The sequence below is a fragment of the Sus scrofa genome, chromosome 5 (genome assembly GCF_000003025.6).
Source record: "Sus scrofa isolate TJ Tabasco breed Duroc chromosome 5, Sscrofa11.1, whole genome shotgun sequence".
NCBI classification, from domain to species: domain Eukaryota; kingdom Metazoa; phylum Chordata; class Mammalia; order Artiodactyla; family Suidae; genus Sus; species Sus scrofa.
The window spans coordinates 48,235,569-48,254,055 of record NC_010447.5 but is presented as its reverse complement, the minus strand read 5'-3'; the positions used below and the strand labels follow the sequence as shown (position 1 = coordinate 48,254,055).

The 18,487-nt window shown below is 36.5% G+C and overlaps 1 protein-coding gene across 21 annotated transcripts in view; it reads right to left on the bottom strand.

The window, feature by feature from the left end:
• Positions 1 to 18,487, bottom strand: part of LMNTD1 (lamin tail domain containing 1) — a 557,729-nt gene that overhangs the window by 145,846 nt on the left and 393,396 nt on the right. For 15 of the 21 annotated variants that reach the window (XR_002344073.1, XR_002344070.1, XR_002344072.1 and 12 more), the window contains 2 exons: positions 6,375 to 6,493; positions 3,255 to 3,490 (listed from right to left, as the gene is read on the bottom strand). The exons of 1 other annotated variant lie outside the window; for it this stretch is intronic. Coding sequence is in view for 17 of the 20 variants with exons in the window: in XM_021092168.1 (XP_020947827.1) it covers positions 3,255 to 3,490; positions 6,375 to 6,493 (355 nt within the window). In the remaining 3 variants the exon portion in view is untranslated. Of the gene's footprint in view, positions 1 to 242; positions 2,002 to 3,254; positions 3,491 to 6,374; positions 6,494 to 18,487 lie in introns of those variants that run through there. 5 more of the 21 variants (XM_021092181.1, XM_021092183.1, XM_021092182.1 and 2 more) reach the window with 2 other exon arrangements.

The following is an 18,487-nucleotide window of genomic DNA, read 5'->3' as shown; positions in this document are numbered from 1 at the left end:
CAATGAGGATAATTAAAAGCTTTAAATCAATACCTATAAAGTAACCAGTGTTTACTTTCAGTGACACTCAATTCCTAGAGATTATTTTAGTTATCTTAAACTATCAATTATATCATCAGATCATCAGTATAATTATAATTTAACTGATTAAGTTGTACTAGAAGCATCATAAGTTTTTGAGTAGGCAGAACATTTGAATCTCACAAATTTGAATATGTAACATATAAACACAACTTTATTACCTTTTTTCTCCAAATTGTTACTCATAAAATCTCAAATGGTTTGTAGTTTGCCAGGTAAAGATGTAAATTTCCTCTAATCAATTAGAATTTTACTAGAAAGATAAAGTAGGAGTTCCTGCTGTGGCGCAATGGGATCAGAGGTGTCTTGGGAGCACTGGGTCACAGGTTTGACCACTGGCCTGGCAAAGTGGGTTAAGGATCCAGCACTGCTGTAGCTGCAGCTTAGGTCATGACTGTAGCTCGGATCTTACTCCTGACCCAGGGCGGCCAAAAATAAAAATAAAAATAAAGTATTATTAATCAGATTCTTAATCTTAATCAGATTCTAGTATCTCCTTGGAAATTTACTTTTTTAAAATTCTCACTACTAAGATACAAACACAAAAGGTAGGTCTCATGATTTTGCATAGAAAGAATCGTGTTGGATAAATCTAATGACGTGTCCGCAAAGAAAGAGTAACAGGGCAGAGAGGCATCATGATGAAGGAGATAAAGCGATGTGTCTTGGATTTAGGCAGACCTGCAATTGTATCCCAGTTCTTTCATTTACTAAGCCAGCTGATTTAAACTTTCCTATTTTCAGTTTCCCTGAACATAAAATAAGGATAACACAACCTTAGGTAAGGCAATGTGAGGATTAAAGATAATGGAGGTAAATGTCTAGCACAATATCTGGCATTTAGCAGGTATTGAACAAATGATAGCTATTATTATAGCACAGGGGCTTTGGTTAATGTGATCCTGGGTCCAAAAATCATCTCAGGATTAAGGCAATCTAGAGTGTGCTTTATCTTCTTGAATCTTTAACAAAGCCAAAGCAAGGTGAAAGGTGGAAAAAAATAAACAGTTCCTAAAGAAGATTCCTCAGTGTTTTATTTAAAAGAAATGTTTGGAATTAAATTAACTTATTCCAATTCAAGTGAGTATTTGCTTAATCCTTAAATTCCTTTGGGGAAAGAAAATATATAGCATCCTTTTTAATAGCTCATCCTGAGGGATGAAAATCTTTGTATTTTAAAAGGAGACATCTTGATTTGATCAACAGTTCCACTTGTTATTTCATCTAGAGGAACAGATGGAAATGAACCAAATGCTACAAGTCTCAGCAGACCTAGACGTCCATCTCCAGACTGAGAATCTACAGTAACTGAAGGGGAAGATTTTATTCCAGCACAACTCTCATCTTGCAAGGGAAGCCACCATATTTGCTTTTTTTCTTCCAATACTAGGCACTTTCACAGTTTAACCCAACTATAGAATATGTGACATGATGATACAGTGCCAAAAGATGACAAGTATTACCCTCCTAGGTATAAAATTTGTTTTTAACTTTTAAGCATATAGATTTTTGGTCATTGCTAAAGGTCAGCGTGAACTTAGGAGGCTTCTTTGAAAAACTTATCTTAGCCAAACAATGAAGCATAGGGAATATGACAATAATGGCAATAGGTCAAAATTCTATAAAACACTGTGCAAAAAGGCTTAGGAAAATATCAGAAACAAAATGAAATATAGAAAAGATGCAGCCAGGCTGTAAATGTCCGCAGAATGATAGAGGAAAATTAAGACATCGGGTAGTCATGGATGTATTTGTGCTAACAATTTTGAAATTTGTTAGTTGACTGGAAATACAGACCCCACATGTAGCCTCTTCTATGAGAGGGTACTTATAGATACGTCAGGTTATTTCTGTTTGTTTTTTGTTTTTGTCTTTTTAGAGCCGTACCTGAGGCATATAGAGGTTCCCAAGCTAGGGATCCAATCGGAGCTGTAGCTGGTGGCCTACACCACAGCCACAACAACACAGGATCCAAGCCGCATCTGTGACCTATACCACAGCTCATGGCAACGCTGGATCCTTAACCCACTGAAGGAGGCCAGGGATCAAACCCACCTCCTCAAGGTACTAGTTGGGTTTGTTAACCACTGAGCCACAATGGGAACTCCCCAGATTTACAACTAATTTTATTAGGCATGCCTACTATATGCTAGGTGATTTTCATGAATATCTTATTTAATCCTTAGGATAGCCCTGTGGAGTTGAAATTTTTAATTCCCATTTTGTAGTTGTAGAAAATGGGACTCAGAGATGGTAAACACCTTACTACTGTCTCACTTTGTAGGGACTAGAAAGTTGGTTTGAACCTAACTTCTCGGTTTCCAAGCACAGTGGAATTTTCAGCAAACCATGATAACATGCCCTTCAAAGTTCCCTAAATGTTCACATTCTATAGTGTGAGCACTGCTAAGTGCATTCTTGGCAACTGTCAAAACTTTGCTATGTTCATTTTCCTCTCGTCCAAATTCTTCAGTGTTTTTCCCTTTTTTTCTCTACCATTTTATTACCTACTTTAAATTTCTTCTTTCTTTTATTCGTCTTTCCTTACTTAACCCACAGACTCCTAACGGCACAATATACGCAAGACATTGTTTAATCTTTCTTGGATAGTTCAGAGGAAGGGCAGTTAATGCTATACATTAGAATTTTTAACTATCTAGCAATTCTAGAGCATCTAAGCAGTCAACATATGAACCACTGTGATTAACTCAAGATATTTTAACTATAGAGATGATATATTTGTTTTGTTTTGTTTTGTTCTTTGCTTTTTAGGGCTGCACCTGCAGCATATGGAAATTCCCAGGCTACAGCCACAGTAGGATCCGAGCCATGCTGTGACCTACAGCATCGCTCACGGCAACACCAGATCACAACCTACTGAGTAGGGCCAGGGATTGAACCCTGAACCTCATGGATACTAGTCAGGTTCACTACTCCTGAGCTGCAACAGGAACTCCTGAGATGGCGTATTTGGCCACATATATTTATGTGACCTGAATATGACTCCAGTGCTAGAATCAATGGTGAGCATAGTCAAGTTACTCTGTACATGACATTAAGAAATTAGTATTATTGGAGACAACAAAACATCATTCTAGCTTCTAGGACATAAAGACTCTATTGAACGCTATGCTTTAAAAATAGTCTAAAAATTTAGTACATGTTTTGCTTACCCAAGCTGTTTTCTGATTGGGAATGGATCACTAAAGCAGGTTTAAGAGGCTTTGGTCCAATTGTTGATATAGTTACTCCACTAACCTGAGGGCTAGACACATAGCAACTGAGAAGTATTTCATTTGATAATGACCGTGACCATGGCAGTGTTGTGGTATCTGAATCTGTCGATATTGGAACAAAATATACCAAAGATCGCCGTGCCTTTGGGAGATTATCATGTGTGTCTTCTATGCTGTGTACAAAGATTTGTATAAATAAAGACAGTGAGAAAGTCAAAATGATAGATTACAAACACAAAAAACATGAACTGTCATTATTACCCAGTTTTGCTTTTCAAGGATAGTATGCATTTAACACAAGCACAAGAACATTTTATATTTCCAGTTTTAACAATCTAAATAAAATGCTTCAGTGTCATGTCATACCTTTTTCCTTTTCTCTAGTGAAAAATCAATTAGCTCCTACTTCAGATGGTTGTGCGAAAGTGTAAAAGCAGAAAGAATAAAAATTACAATTCCAACAGCTAAAAATTTTACCCTTTCCTTCTAGGCTTTTTATTTTTTATTAAAAATATTTTTAATTGAAGTATAATTGTTTTACACTATCATGTTAGTTTCAGGTATACAACATAGCAATTCAATATTTTTTCCTCCCAGGGTTTTTTTTAAATGCATTTTTTTCACTCAGAATTCAGACTCTATAAACCATTTACATCCCACTTTTATCACTTGTTATATTTCTTTCTTCCATTAATATGAAAAATATGATTATAATTTGTTTAATATATCATTTACCATACTTTTTCCCTTTAATTTCTCCAGCTGTTTAATTATTTTCCTATACTTATCAAGATTCTAGAGTTAATATTTGTTTTCAAATACACTGTGTAAATTAATAACTATAAATAGTGTACACATGTATGTGTGTGAACTTGAGTACGTGTGTGGAGGTTGAAGGGAACAGCAGAGAAGAGAGCAAAGAAAAACTTACTTTCCAGATATTATTTTTGTAAGTAAATCTTGCTATGAACAAACGTTTTCTTTTCTTTTGTTTTTATAAATATAAAAGTATTTGACTAGTGTAAAATCACTTAAATCAAGTCTCTAAACTATAGTACGGCTATTTTACACGTGAAACAACATTCTGATGAAGTCGCTCATGAAAAGATTTATGACAACTGCATTTCCTGAGTCTTATTGAGGCCCTTCTCGGTAACCTCAAAGCGATCTGTGTGTGTGAATGTGTGTGCTTAATGCTTGAATTGTGAACAAAGTCCTGGGGTCTAACTAACCCTTTAGCTCTGTGAAAAACCAGATACCTGACCAGCCCAAGCAATCCCCTTGCTGGGAGTCACCTGTCTATCCATCATAAGTCGGGAGCTAAGTATTTTGCTCTATGCACTGTCTGTTTTGATCTCTTTTTTTTTTTCCCGGAGTTCCTATAAAATTATTTTAACTGGTCTTCTGTTTGTTTTTGTTATTTTCCAAATGTCTCCGAAAGGGAACAAGCACCTGAAGCTTCCTAATCTGCCATCTTGCTGATGTTGGTCTTAATTTTTGTTTACCAAGAGATATTCTCCATTGTTTTGTTATATAATTTGTAAGTTCCTTCATCATAAATATTATATCTGGAGACCTTTATACTCAAAATCAGACTTCTCTAAATGTACCTCTCAGAAGCACATATACCTCAGGCAATTTAAAAAAAATAATTAAATGGCAATGGCTTTGAAAACTGCATTATCCCAATACCTAGCAAACTTGAGCACAAGCTGTTCTGCTAACTTCACAACCATTTATCTTTGTCAAAAAACTCCAGCTCATGAAGACACACCCTTGAGGATGACTGTGACGGTAATGGAAAGGAGACCACGGAGGTCTACTGTCAAACTGCGAATATTCCATCTCTGCCTAGACTGAGGCAGGATTGTATGCCATAATTTTTTCCTTGACACTGCCTAGAATAAGCAGGAAAAGGATCTTTCTCTTTCAAAGTTCCTTACATCTGGGTTTCATTACAGACAACTGGCTATATCTTTTCAGCATATTCATTTTATAAGCTCCGAATTTTTTTTTTTTCCTCCAGTAAAACAACAGCACTTCCAAATGCATTTACTTCCACAAAAGATCCCCAACAAGCCTTTGCAAATGTTGTAAACAAAGAAATCTGGCCTAGGGCCACAGGGGGTTCTTTTTCCTGTAGTTGAATAAGAAGTTTCTAATAGTTGCACACACCTTTGAAGAGATGAACCGTTTCAGGAGGAGATGTGGTGATGCAGCCCATTGTCTCAACTCTGTACTCAAGAACCTATTAGACTCCTTTTGGAAAATGAGAGCTTTTTCAGATTTTCTTCCCAGGGCTTAGCTAACTTTCTCTTTCCCTTGTGGAATTTTCCAAGCCTCTACTTGGTATTTCCTTCCCTCCCTCTGTAATTGATTAGCACTAAACCAGAGGCAGTTATAAAAGTTCAATACCAGCATTTCAATGTTATTTCAATGCTGCATTGATAATACTGACAACAATTATTTCTTAGTGACCTCTAAGAACAAATATTTTTAAAATGGACTTGAACTGAGCAGTAAACACAGGTCATCTAGGTGCAAAGTAACTTTAGCTTTAAATTGTGTATATTCAGTATTTGATATCATTTTTTTTTTTCGGAAAACCCTGGCAAACCAATGCTAATGCTTTAGTTGATAGAATGATTTATATTAGCAGTAAAAAGCAAGAGCTGTAGTTTTTATTTAACTTCCTCACAGACATTTGCAAAACCAAAATTCTCTAGCAGTTCTCTGTCCCCAACTGTAAAGCAGTTTTAAAAAAACCATTTGCCAATTACCTTAATGTGTTGGATACGAGCTTTGGAATCTCAACCAGGTCTGATAAGATGGGGATCTGCCTAAGAGAATTTTTGTATTATTCAAGGACTAAACCTTATAAAACAGTAGTTGGGAAACTTGCCATATGTTATCATTAATTACTTTTAGGAAGTTTGTAGAATTGATTCTAGTTCTAACTATTTCATAAGCTGTTTTGAAAAAAGAGGTCAAATACTCCCTCCTTATCCTCTAAAACTCAGGCCCTCCCTCCTCTCCTGTCATTTATGCCTTTCTTACTGTGCTTTATTCTCCATTTTATCTTCCAGCTCATGAACTTCATTCTTCAGGGCCTCTGAAACTTCCTGAATGGCTTGTGTGTCTTTCATCTTGTCTAGAAGAGAAGTCTCGCCTCTTTTCTGGGAAAACAAATCATGACATTAGGCAATAAATAGAGCTGAGCTTCAAGGCAGCTCTCCTTTTTCAAGTTACCTCACTCATGAGTTCATGATCAGAGTTCATGATCTCTTTACCAAGCTCGTGCCAAAACCAGGATTCTAATGTGAATATGTTAAGTAATGACATAGCTAGCACTGATATTGGCTATGAATATTAAACAAATCAAGATGGAAGTGTGTAACCTTCATTGGAAGCAACTCAAGAGGCAGGGTGGGGACCCGGCAAAGCTACCTTTATGATCACAACTTTCACATCTGGCTGACACTGCCTGTTAGAACACTATGAGGCAATGTCTCCATAGTTACAGTGTTCCAGTCTCTGAACAATTATTATGTTAATGCCGTACCTGCTTAGCAGTTGGTACACATCAAATAACATAACTGGCTTTTAGGAGAGTCATGTATATCTCCTACCAGATAAACTTTGCCATCAACATGTTTGATATCCTATTTTGGATTTCTGAAGGTCAAGGCTAGTAAGTAACCACTTGGGGAGTTAAATCATTTTTTTTTTGTTCTGTTTATTTGTTTTGTTTGGCACATGGAAACATCCAGGCATCAGGAACAGAAAACTTTTACACTTTTAAGGCCTAAAAAACCTATTAGTAGAAATAATGAAATCAAAGACAGACGTTCTAAATTCTTCCTCTAGTTCTATCAGCAGTATGATTTAAAAGAAATCATTTAATTCAGATTCTATCTTGAGTAAAAGATCCACACTTAATATATCATGATAATACTGGCATGGGAATAAAATTACCACCCATGGAAGTATATGATTGGGAGTTCCATTGTGGCTCAGTGGTAACAAACCCAATTAGGATCCATGAGGATATAGGTTTGATTCCTGGTCTCATTCAGTGGGTAGGGGATCTGGCTCTGCCCTGAACTGTGCTGTAGGTCACAGACTTGCCTCAGATCCTGCATTGCTGTGGCTGTGGTGTAGGACGGCAGCTGTACCTCCACCTCTTCAATCCCTAGCCTGGGAACTTCCATATGCTGTGGGTATGGCCCTAAAAAGCAAAAACAAAACAAAACAAAACAACAACAACAACAAAAAACCCCAAAAAACCCCATACACAAAAAAAAGGACAATGAAGAAAATAACTTTTAATAAAAGAAAAAGACAAGAAGTATATCACAGAATGAGACAAGTAAGCTATAGGAGAGTAAACATTTGACTATATTTTCTCCATTTTAGAGATAAAGTGAAATTCCTTATCAGCATTATAAACTGATTATGTATATATAGCATAAAGATATTTATACATTTATGCTTATGCTTGGAAAATAATTAAAAATGGATTATTTCTTGCTAGTCTTCCAGTTTCCCCAACTTCACCTGTCCAGATGGTCTCCTAGCTGTTAAAAATTTCTATACTTGAACTAGAAATATTATTAGCATTATGATTATCCTTATGACCTCATTTGTTTTATCCGAGTGCCTATTCAATCTTCCTGCATAGTTTGGAGAAACATAATTCTCCCAACAGAGAAAATTTAAAAAGCTTTAAAATTGTGAATGTTTCAATAGTTATTTTCCACACAGGACACTTTACTTATTTCCCTTCCCCAAATTAGAGCGCATATACAATTAAAATCAATTTTCTCTTTCGCTGCTTCTCAAACTAAGACAGAGGTCTTCAACCACAGATGGAGTGAACCACAGGGGAAAGTTTGTAAATCTGAGGCGACATTAATGATATTTGTAAAGATTTGGTGGGGTGCTGCCGGCATTTAGCAGACAGGATCCAGAAATGCAAGACTTTCTGCAATGTGGCAGATAATCCTAATTGGCAAAGAATTTCCCCATGTCCACATAACTTGCCAGACACTCATGTAGATGAAAAGTAGTTTATAATTACCAGAGCCTAAAGCCTAGCTCCATAATACATATCAATGCAATATATTTTGTACACTTTTAATTTTTACCAAATTTTCCAGGAAGTAAATAACTATTATTTACATTAAGACCGTTTATTGGCTCATTCAGAAATTTTCAGAGTTGTTCATCAGTTTGGAAAAATTACATCAACAGCAATACCACATGGTGTATTCTCGTGGATGATATAACTTATCTGACACAATGATAACAGTAGCGACAATAACAAAATCAACCTGAATCTGATGAATCCTCTCACTTACATGAAATATTGAGAAGACAAGCACCTTAACTAATAGATCAAAAGATTTAAAAGACACTCTTTGTAATTTGTGGATGTAATTTATATAATAATTCAAACTGTGAAAAATGCAAAAGATATTATAAATTTAAGACACTAGATATTTAATGATATTAAGGAATACCTTAAATATTTAAGGTGTACTATGGTGTTATGATTTTTTAAAAATATTCCTTAATGTTCAGAGGTACATACTGAAACATTTATAGATAAAATGATATGATGTCTAGATTTGCTTCAAAATAATACAGAAGTTAGGGAGTGGATGGAGTTGTGGATGAAGAAGATGGGTTGTGACTTGTAATTGCTAAAGTTAGCTAATAGGCACATGGAGGTTCATTATATGTTATGGTTGTTTTTTGTATAAATGTTTGAAATTCTCATTTGGGTATGTATAGACTCTACACAGTGATAACATCATCATGGTGGCTGTCTAATTCAGGAAGGAGAGTCAAGCTAGAGCTGAGGGTAGGGGGGAAGCAGAAACAGTAAGTTTATGAGGCTCTCTCACCACAGTTCTGGAAGATGGAATTTCCCCATTTTCCCAAATGAGCAGGTGGAAGTTCAGAGAGATGAATACCTCTTCCAAGGTTATATGGCTAATATATAGCAGAGTCAGGATTGTCTCACATGCATTTGTTACAAAGCCCCCTTCACTGTACTCACTGTTTATCTGCTCTAATTCCTGTGCAGTATCTTCCTAACCCCTTCCATAGTAACTGCCTAAGCACTTACGTACTCTTGAATCAGCTTTGTCCTGATTTTTCTCTCTACTCTGATCTCATATCACTCTCTCCCAGCCTCTGGATTCTGTCGTTTCCCTTTGGCCTTATCTCCTATTGGGAAAACCTAATTTTTCATGAGAAATTGAAGCACCATAAGAGTAGATATAGGACAAAACAGGATGATGAAAACTGAGTTTTATACTGTGAGCTTTTACCTTAATTAAGAAAAAAATTAGAAGTGGCAAAGTACCATACTCAGGTATTTAAAAAAAAAACAGACAAAACATATGTACATAATTTTTCAAAAGTTGAAAAATATAAATAATTAACTATGCATTCTTGTCCTCGGTCTTCACATATGGAGAACATTTACACAGTAGGGGCTTTATTAAACCAGTAATATAAATAAAATATCGTGTGTGAATAAAGGTTGTATATTTTAAAGAGAATTTTCTTCTCTCAGACCATGGGTGGAAATTTCCAAGTTGAGTAATATGCAGTTCAAGATTAAAATTTAAAACATGACATGTTCCACTATCTGAGATTCAAAGATTTTGTATATGTAGGAATTCAGTTTCACATTTGTACCCATATTATAGTATCAATTTCTATTGTAAAGCATCTTGCTAATCTAAAAATATACTGTATTGCTTCATTTCCTTCACACAGATCCACCTGTAAATAACACAGCCTTGAACACCTTGACCTCAGGGTCATGTTGAGATCCTAGTGGAAGTGCTCACATAGAGGATAAAGGACCACTTGTTGGGAGGTTCAAGTTTCAGATCGTTTGCTCAATACCTTCATGCTTTTCCCAATCACAAAATTCTATTGCCAAACAACACTAAGATTTCATATCTGCATATGTAATACTAAATGTCAAATAATGGTTTGAATCATCAGACATTCATATCATTTTCAGCAATGGTTCATAAATAACTGCACAGTGGCTTCACACACAGGGTATATATATATTGAAGCTTAGCCTTTATCCATGAATCACCATGAATCATTTCTTTCTTTCTTTCTTTTCCTTCCTTCCTTCCTTCCTTCCTTTCTCTCTCTTTCTTTTTCTTCCTTCCTTCCTTCCTTCCTTCCTTCCTTTCTTCCTTCCCTTCCTCCCTCCCTCTCTCCTTCCCTTTCTTTCTTTCTTTACCATACCCGCAGCATATGGAAGTTCCCAGGCTAGGGGTCGAATCAGAGCTGTAGCTGCTGGCCTACGCCAGAGCCACAGCAATGCCAGATCTGAGCTGAGTCTGTGGGCTACATCATAGCTCATAGCAATGCTGGATCCTTAATGCATTGAGCAAGGCCGGGGACTGAACCTGTTTCCTCATGGATGCTAGTCAGATTTGTTTCAACTGAGCCACTACGGGAACTCCCCATGAATCATTTCTATCTATGTTCTTTAGAGAGATAAAATAACTTATTCTAAGACAGAACATCTCAGACTTTTTCAGAAGGTAGAGACCCAGAACATATGATCCTATTTGCAGAAGCCCCATAACAGTAGATATAAGACAAAATAGGATACCACTTTTCTTGGAAAATATTTTTAAAATAAAAATTAGTAGATTTTTACTTTATACACTACTTTTATATATTTTTACTAGCAAAAAAGAAATCTACATTACATTATTTGTATACCCATGTAAACTCACAACCACCAGCTCACACGTCTTAAAACAAAATAAAACACCTAACAAACTGCTGAGCCAAAAACAAATCATTGGTTTTGAGTTTTCCTATTGATATGAATTTGCAATTTCATTTTCTTCTGTCATCTATTGGCAACCTTTAGCAGAAAAGTGGTGTCTGGAGCCAAAGACTTGTAAAAAAAAATTGGAGAAATATTTGAAGTGAGAACATGCTATCCATCAAATTTTTTTCCTTTGCAAACAGGGTAAAGGCAATCATTATTCAATATTACAGTTGAATATTCCCTCTCTATAGCTTATGGAACATTAGTGTCCCATGGGAACACTGTGTGAGAAGCAGTGGACTAAAGGAGTACAAAAGAGAGTTATTAGAAACCTGAATATGAGCCCTGCCCATGGCGTCAGGCACAAATATAATACTGAATGGAGTCTGGCCAAGCTCAATGTGGAAGCACACCACGGCAAGGCAGGATTTCAACCCTGCCTCCCTGGTTAGGGCACACATGTAACAGATTTGATGAGTGGAAACTACTGTTAGCCTTATTCATTATTTATGATGGCAATAGGTGGCAATGAGGGATACAGTTCATTAAACGTAGATTAATTATTCTTGAGAAATCCCATACTACCATCTACGTAAATGAAACTTCTTTCATTATTCTCCTAACAGTTTGAAGTATAAGCAAATTTAAGTTGGCAAATTAAATTTAAGTTGTTTAGCAGCTTTTCTCCTTATGTGCAGATGAGAGAAAAGAAATTGAGAGGCTTCTAAGGATACTAGGGATCCCAAAGTTTGAGTTATGGCTTTTACAAGAGAAGGACACCTCTAACCTTCACTAGGAAGAGAAAAGAAACTACTTGGGTGGGTAATACTGTATCTGAAATTAACCTCTGTCATTTGTTTGAGACCCTGAGGGTTAGAAAGAGGTAAGAAACCAGACATCTGAGATGGAATGAGAAAATTCATGCAGTGTTAGAAAACAGAACTTAAAGACCTTCAGCCACAAGTAGATTAGTCTGCAGAAGAAGAAAGAAATGCTTGATTCTTCTCCTTCTCCTTCTCCTTCTTCTTTTTTGGCTGTTCAGTGGCATATGCAATTCCTGGGCCAGGAATCAGATCTGAGACGCAGCCTGAGCCATAGCAGCAGCAGTTCCAGATCCTTAATCCAATGTGCCAGGCCAGGGATCAAACCTGCGTACCAGCCTTCTGAAGTTGCCACTGATCCCACTGCACCACAGCAAGAGCTCCCAGACATTTTCATATGCTTGAAATTTTCTTTGGTTGTTCTGTTATTACTAGTTTTGTTGTTATTGTTCTATGTTCATGCTTGTTTCTCCCTTAGTTTCCTGAGTAATGCTTTTACGTTCAGGGCCATAACAATGGTGAATACTACTACTACTATTAGCTATCTTTTATCATATGCTTTCTACTCATGTTAAGGACTCTGTATATTATTTCCTTTCATCCTTTTAGGGATGTATTATTAGCCATCTTTCACAGATGGGGAAACTGATGCTTATAGCAATCAGGTGATTGCCCAGAGTCACACAGATATGAAGTGGCAGAACCAGGTCCAAGGTTCAGGTCTTCCTGACTTTAGAGGTTGTGTTCTTCATCATTACACTCCATCATTCCCTGACAAATATTGAGCACTACTGTTTACAAGACAATTGAACAGATACTCTATAATAACATAAAATGATGACAGACATGTTCCTTGCTCTTCTGGAATTTATCCTATTGATGGAACAGTAGTATCTGTGAATATGAAAAAATACAATGCATGATAGAATGTGATAAATATCAAAGGCTAGTTCTGTCAAAATTTAAAAGAACTCAGGGAAGAATTGGTATGTTTGCTCTTGTGGTTAGGAAAGACTCCATAGAAGAGGTGAGATATGCATTGACCTCAAAGGATAGGTAGGATTTCTGAAGGCAGAAAACAGGAAGAAAGGCAGGCAGGCAGGCATTTATTAACTTACTATTTTGGTGCATTCACTCACCAAATATATGTTAATTGTCTGTTGTGACAAGACAGTGTTGAATGTACTTTTCTGGCAAGCATCAAAATCCAGGGGTAGACATGATGTAGGCACTTTATACCTGAGGCAAAGAGATGGTCTGGGTGTACAGTGCTAGGTAGAGTCAGACAGATCAGGTAGAGCCTTAAACCCAGGCCAAGCAGTAGAATACATTCTCAGTATGCATTATGTAGCCATTTATTTATTCCTAATGGTTCAATAATTAGATTAAGTATGGGACACTTCAGAAGTTTCTTCTATCTATTTATATATAATTATATGTGTGCTTTCTTTGATTTATAGAGTTCTTCATTCCAGATAAAATTTCTTGCTGGATTTATGTATTAAAAACATATTCTCTCAGACTGTAGTTTGTCTCAGGCATGAGTAGAGTTTCTTAATTTTAATGAAGTCCAATCTTTCTTTCTTCTTTTCTTCCTTCCTTCCTTTTTCTTTCTTTCTCTCTCTCTCCCCTTTTTCTTCCTTTCTTCCTTCTTTCCACACCATGGCATATGGAATTTCCCAAACTATGCCAAACCTCTGGCAACACAGGATCATTTAACCCACTGTGCCCAGGATCAAACCCTCACCTCCATTGTGACCTAAGCTGCTGTGATCATATTCTTAACACACTTTTCCACAACAAAACTCCCTCAATCTTTTTTGCTTATTGATGTTTGTGTTCTGTTTAAGAAATGTCCTGAAAATATTTGACTATTTTTGCTCCTAGAAATTTTACTTTTTGGAGTTCCCACTGTGGCACAACAGGATCAGTGGCATCTTGGGAGCACTGGAACACAGATTTGATCCCTGGCCTGTCACAGTGTGTCAAGGATCTGGTGTTGCTGCAGCCACAGCTTAGGCTGCAACTATAGCTTGAATCTGATCCCAGGCCTTGGAACTCCATATGCCATGGGGTGGCCAAAAAAGAAAAAAAAGAAAAAGAAAAAGAAATTATACCTTTTAAAATCTTCCATATTTATTATCCATATTAAATTAATTTTTGTGTATAGTACGCAGAAAGATTAAAGCTTTAGTTTTTTTTTTCATGATTTTCAGTAGACCCTGCACTATTTACTGAAAAGATTATTTCTCCCACTCAAAGACAATAGTACCTTAGTTGTAAACCATGTGGCAATATGTGTTTGGGTCTTTATTTTGTTCTAATAGTTTATTTGTGTATCTTTGTCCCATTACCACATAGTCTTAATTTATAGTATAGTATAGGTCTTTCAAATTTGCTTTTTTTTTCAATATTACCATGACTATTCCAGGCTCTTTGCTTTCCATGTGAATTTTTAGAATCACCTTGTCAATTAAAAAAATACCAGCTTAGATTTTGTTTGGGATTGTACTGACTCTACAGATCAATTTGGAAAGAATGGATTACTTGTAATATCCCTTTCTGGTAATGTTCTTGTCAGGTTTTGGTATGAAGATTTATACTGGTCTCTGAAATAAAAGCAAAAATAAACAAATGGAACCTAACTAAACTTAAAATCTTTTGGACAGCAAAGTAAATCATCGACAAAACAAAAATACAACCCACAGAATGGGAGAAAATGTTCACAAATGACAACCAATAAGGGTTAATGTCCATAATATGTAAATTACTCACACAAATCAATATTAAAAAACAACACAATTAAAAATGGGCAGAAGACTAGAATAGACATTTTACAAAGAACACACAGGGGTGGCTAATAGACAGATGAAAAGACGCTCAACATTGTTAATTATTAGAAAAATGCAAATCAAAACTACAATGAGATATTGCCTCATGTCTACAAGAATGACTGCCACCAAAGATTTTACAAATAACCAATTTTGGCAAGGATGCCTGTACACTGTTGGTGGGAATGTAAACTGGTGCAGTCACTCTGGAAAATGGTACAGAGGGTCCTCAAAAAACTAAAAATAGAACTACCATGTGATCCAGCAATCCAATTCCTGGGTATATATATATGGAAAAAATGAAAACACTTGTTTGTAACTATACATGCACCCCAATGTTCATAGCAGCACTGTTTACAATACCCAAGATATAGAAGCAACTCAAGTGTCCATCAACAGATGGATAAAGAAGATATGGTATGTACACACACACACACACACACACACACACACACACACACACTGGAATATTAGCCATAAAAATTGAAATTCTGTCATTTGCAGTAACATGGATATATTTAAGTTCTTTTGAACTTAAGTCCTTTGAAATGTATTAAGTTTACTGCATGGCCAGCATATGATTCATTTTTGTAAATTTTTTAATTTATTTTTGAAAAGAGTACATAGTGCAAATTTGCTGAGTGTAGTGTTTCATTGTGTCTAATGTCTAGACATAATGTAATGTAATGTCTCAATCAGATTAGTTGAAATAATTATATTACTTAAACCATTTTTATTCTTATTGATTTTTTTCTAAATTATAAAAATTACTGAGAGGAGTATGTGAAAATTCACCACTTACCACTTTTTCCATATTTTTTCTGTATTTTATATCCCCATCAACAGTGCACAAGGATTCCCTTTTCCCTGCACCTTCACCAACACTTGTTATTGCTTGTCTTTTTGTTAAAAGACATCCTAACAAGTGTGAGGTGTTATCTCATTGTGGTTTGATTTGGATTTCTCTGATGACTAGTGATGTTGAGCACCTTTCATATACCTGTTGGCTATCTGCATGTGTTCTTTGGGAAAATGTTTATTTAGGTCTTTGCTCATTTTTTAAAACAGGAGTATTGTTATTATTTTTTTGCTATGAGTTGTGTAAGTTCCTTATATCTGCTATTTCTGCCTGTGTTTGGGCACCTTATTTATTTGTCCTATAAATATTTATTAGGTCCATTTGGTCCAATGCTTCATTCAAGGCCTGAGTTTCCTTACTGATTTTCTGTCTGGATGATCTGTCCATTGTTGTAAGTGGGGTGTTAAAATTCCCCCACTATTATTATGTTATTGTTGATTTGTCCTTTTAAGGTTGTTAGCAGTTTGCCTTATATATTGTGGTGAACCTATGTTGGGTGTGTAGATATTTAAAATTGTTATATCTTCTTGGATTGATCCTTTGATCATTAGATAGTGACCTTCCTTGTCCCTTAAAATATTCTTCATTTTAAAGTCGATTTTGTCTGTTATGAGTATTGCTACTCCAGCTTTCTTTTGATTCCCGTTTGCATGGAATATTCCATCCTCTCACTTTCAATTTGTATGTGTCCCTAGAAATGAAGTGGGTCTCTTGAAGACAGCATATATATGGGTCTTGTTTTTGTATCCATTCAGCCAATCTATGTCTTTTGGTTAGGGCATTTATTCCATTAACATTTAAGGTAATTATTGATATGTATGTTCTTAGTGCCATTTTATTAATTGCTTTGGATTTGTTTTTGTTCCTCTTTTTTCCTCCCTTCTTTTGTTCTCTCCTCTTCTGGTTTGATGACTATCTTTAGTGTATTTTATTTGATTTTTCTTATTTGTGTATCAGTGGTAGATTTTTGGTTTATAGTTATTCTGAAGTTTTGATATGAGTCTATATATATATATATATATATATATATATATATATATGAGATTGTTTTAAGTTGTTGGTCTCTTAAATGGCAAGTGTATCTCCAGTGTCTTGCATCTGTACCCTTCTATTCTCATGATTTCTGATTTTGATGGCATAATTGTGCATGGATGATTTCGTATCTTTACTGTATATATACCTTTACTGGTAAGCCCTGTCATTTGCGGTATTTTTGTTTCCTGTTGTGGCCTTTTCTTTTCTTCCTAGAGAAGTTCCTTTAGTATGTGTTGTAAAGCTGGTTTAGTGTTGCTGAATTCTCTTAGCTTTTGCTTATCTGTGAAGCTTTTGATTTCTCCTTCAAATCTGAATGAGAGCCTTGCTGGGTAAAGTAATCTTGGTTGGAGGTTTATTCCTTTCATCACGTGAAGCATATCATGCCACTTCTTCTGGCCTGCAGTTTCTGCTGAAAAATCTGCCAATAACCTTAGCGGGGTTCCCTTGTGTGTTACTTGTTTCTTTTCCCTAGCTGCTTTCAAGATTTTCTCTTTGTCTTTAATCTTGGTCAGTTTGATTAGTATGTGTCTTGGGGTATTCCTCCTTGGGTTTATTTTATATGGTACTCATTGCGCTTCTTGGATTTGAGTGAGTAGTTCCTTTCCCATGTTAGGGAAGTTTTTGGCTATTATCTCTTGGAATATTTTTTCTGTCCCCTTTTCTCTTTCTTCTGGCATACCTGTAATATGGATGTTGGTGCATTTAACATTGTCCCAGAGTTCTCTGAGACACTCTTCATTTGTTTTCAATCTTTTTTCTCTTTTCTGTTATGCATCCTTAATTTCCAGCAAACTGTCCTCCACCTCCTGATTCATTCTCCTGCCTCCTGTATTCTGCTGTTGGCTGCTTTTAATGAATTTTTTATTTCAGTTATTGTATCTCTTCTTATTTAAGTTTTATATCTTGTATCTCTTTGCTCAGTGTTTCCTATAAATTATCCATCTTTGCCTCCAGTTTATTTCCAATGTCTTGATCATCTTCAGCATCATCAGTCTAAAGTCTTTTTCCTGGAGGCTGAGAATCTCCTGATCACTTAGCTGTTTTTCTGGGGTTTTTTCTTTCTCCCTCATCTGAGTTATACTTCTCTGCCTTTTCATTTTTATAGGTTTTTGGTGTGGTGATCTTTTTGCAGATAATAGAGTTGTAGCCTCTCTTACTTCTGGTGTCTGCCCCCCTTGTGGCTGAGGTTGGTATGGGGGCTTGCTGTAGGCTTCCTGATGGGAGGGACTGATGCTTGCCCACTGATAGGTGGAGCTGATTCCTATCCCTCTGGTGGGTGGGGCTTTGTCTCTTGGTGAGATTAGAGGCGGTTGTGTGCCTGGGGTGTCTTTAGGCAGCGTGTGTACTGATGGGTGGGGCTGTGAGCCCACCTGGATTGTTGTTTGGCCTGGAGCTTCTCAGCACTGATGCATGGGGCCAGATTTTCCCAAAATGGCCACCTCCAGAGAAAGGCACACAGATGAATATTTCCAAGAGCTTTGCTTCCAATGTCCTTCCCCCACAACAAACCACATTCACCCCTGTTTTCCCAGCAGGTCCTCCAAGAACTGCAGTCAGGTTTGACCCAGATTCCTATGGAGACTTTGCTTTGCCCTGGGACCCAGTGCACATGAAATTCTGTGTGCACCTTTGAAGGATGGAGTCTCCGTTCCCCCCAGTCCTGTGGAGCTCCTGCACACAAGCCCCACTTGCCTTCAATGCCAGATGCTCTGGGGGCCAGATCCCCACACACGGGAGTTTGATGTGGGACTCAGAACTCTCACTCCTGTAGGTGAGTCTCTGTGAACCAGTTAGTTTCC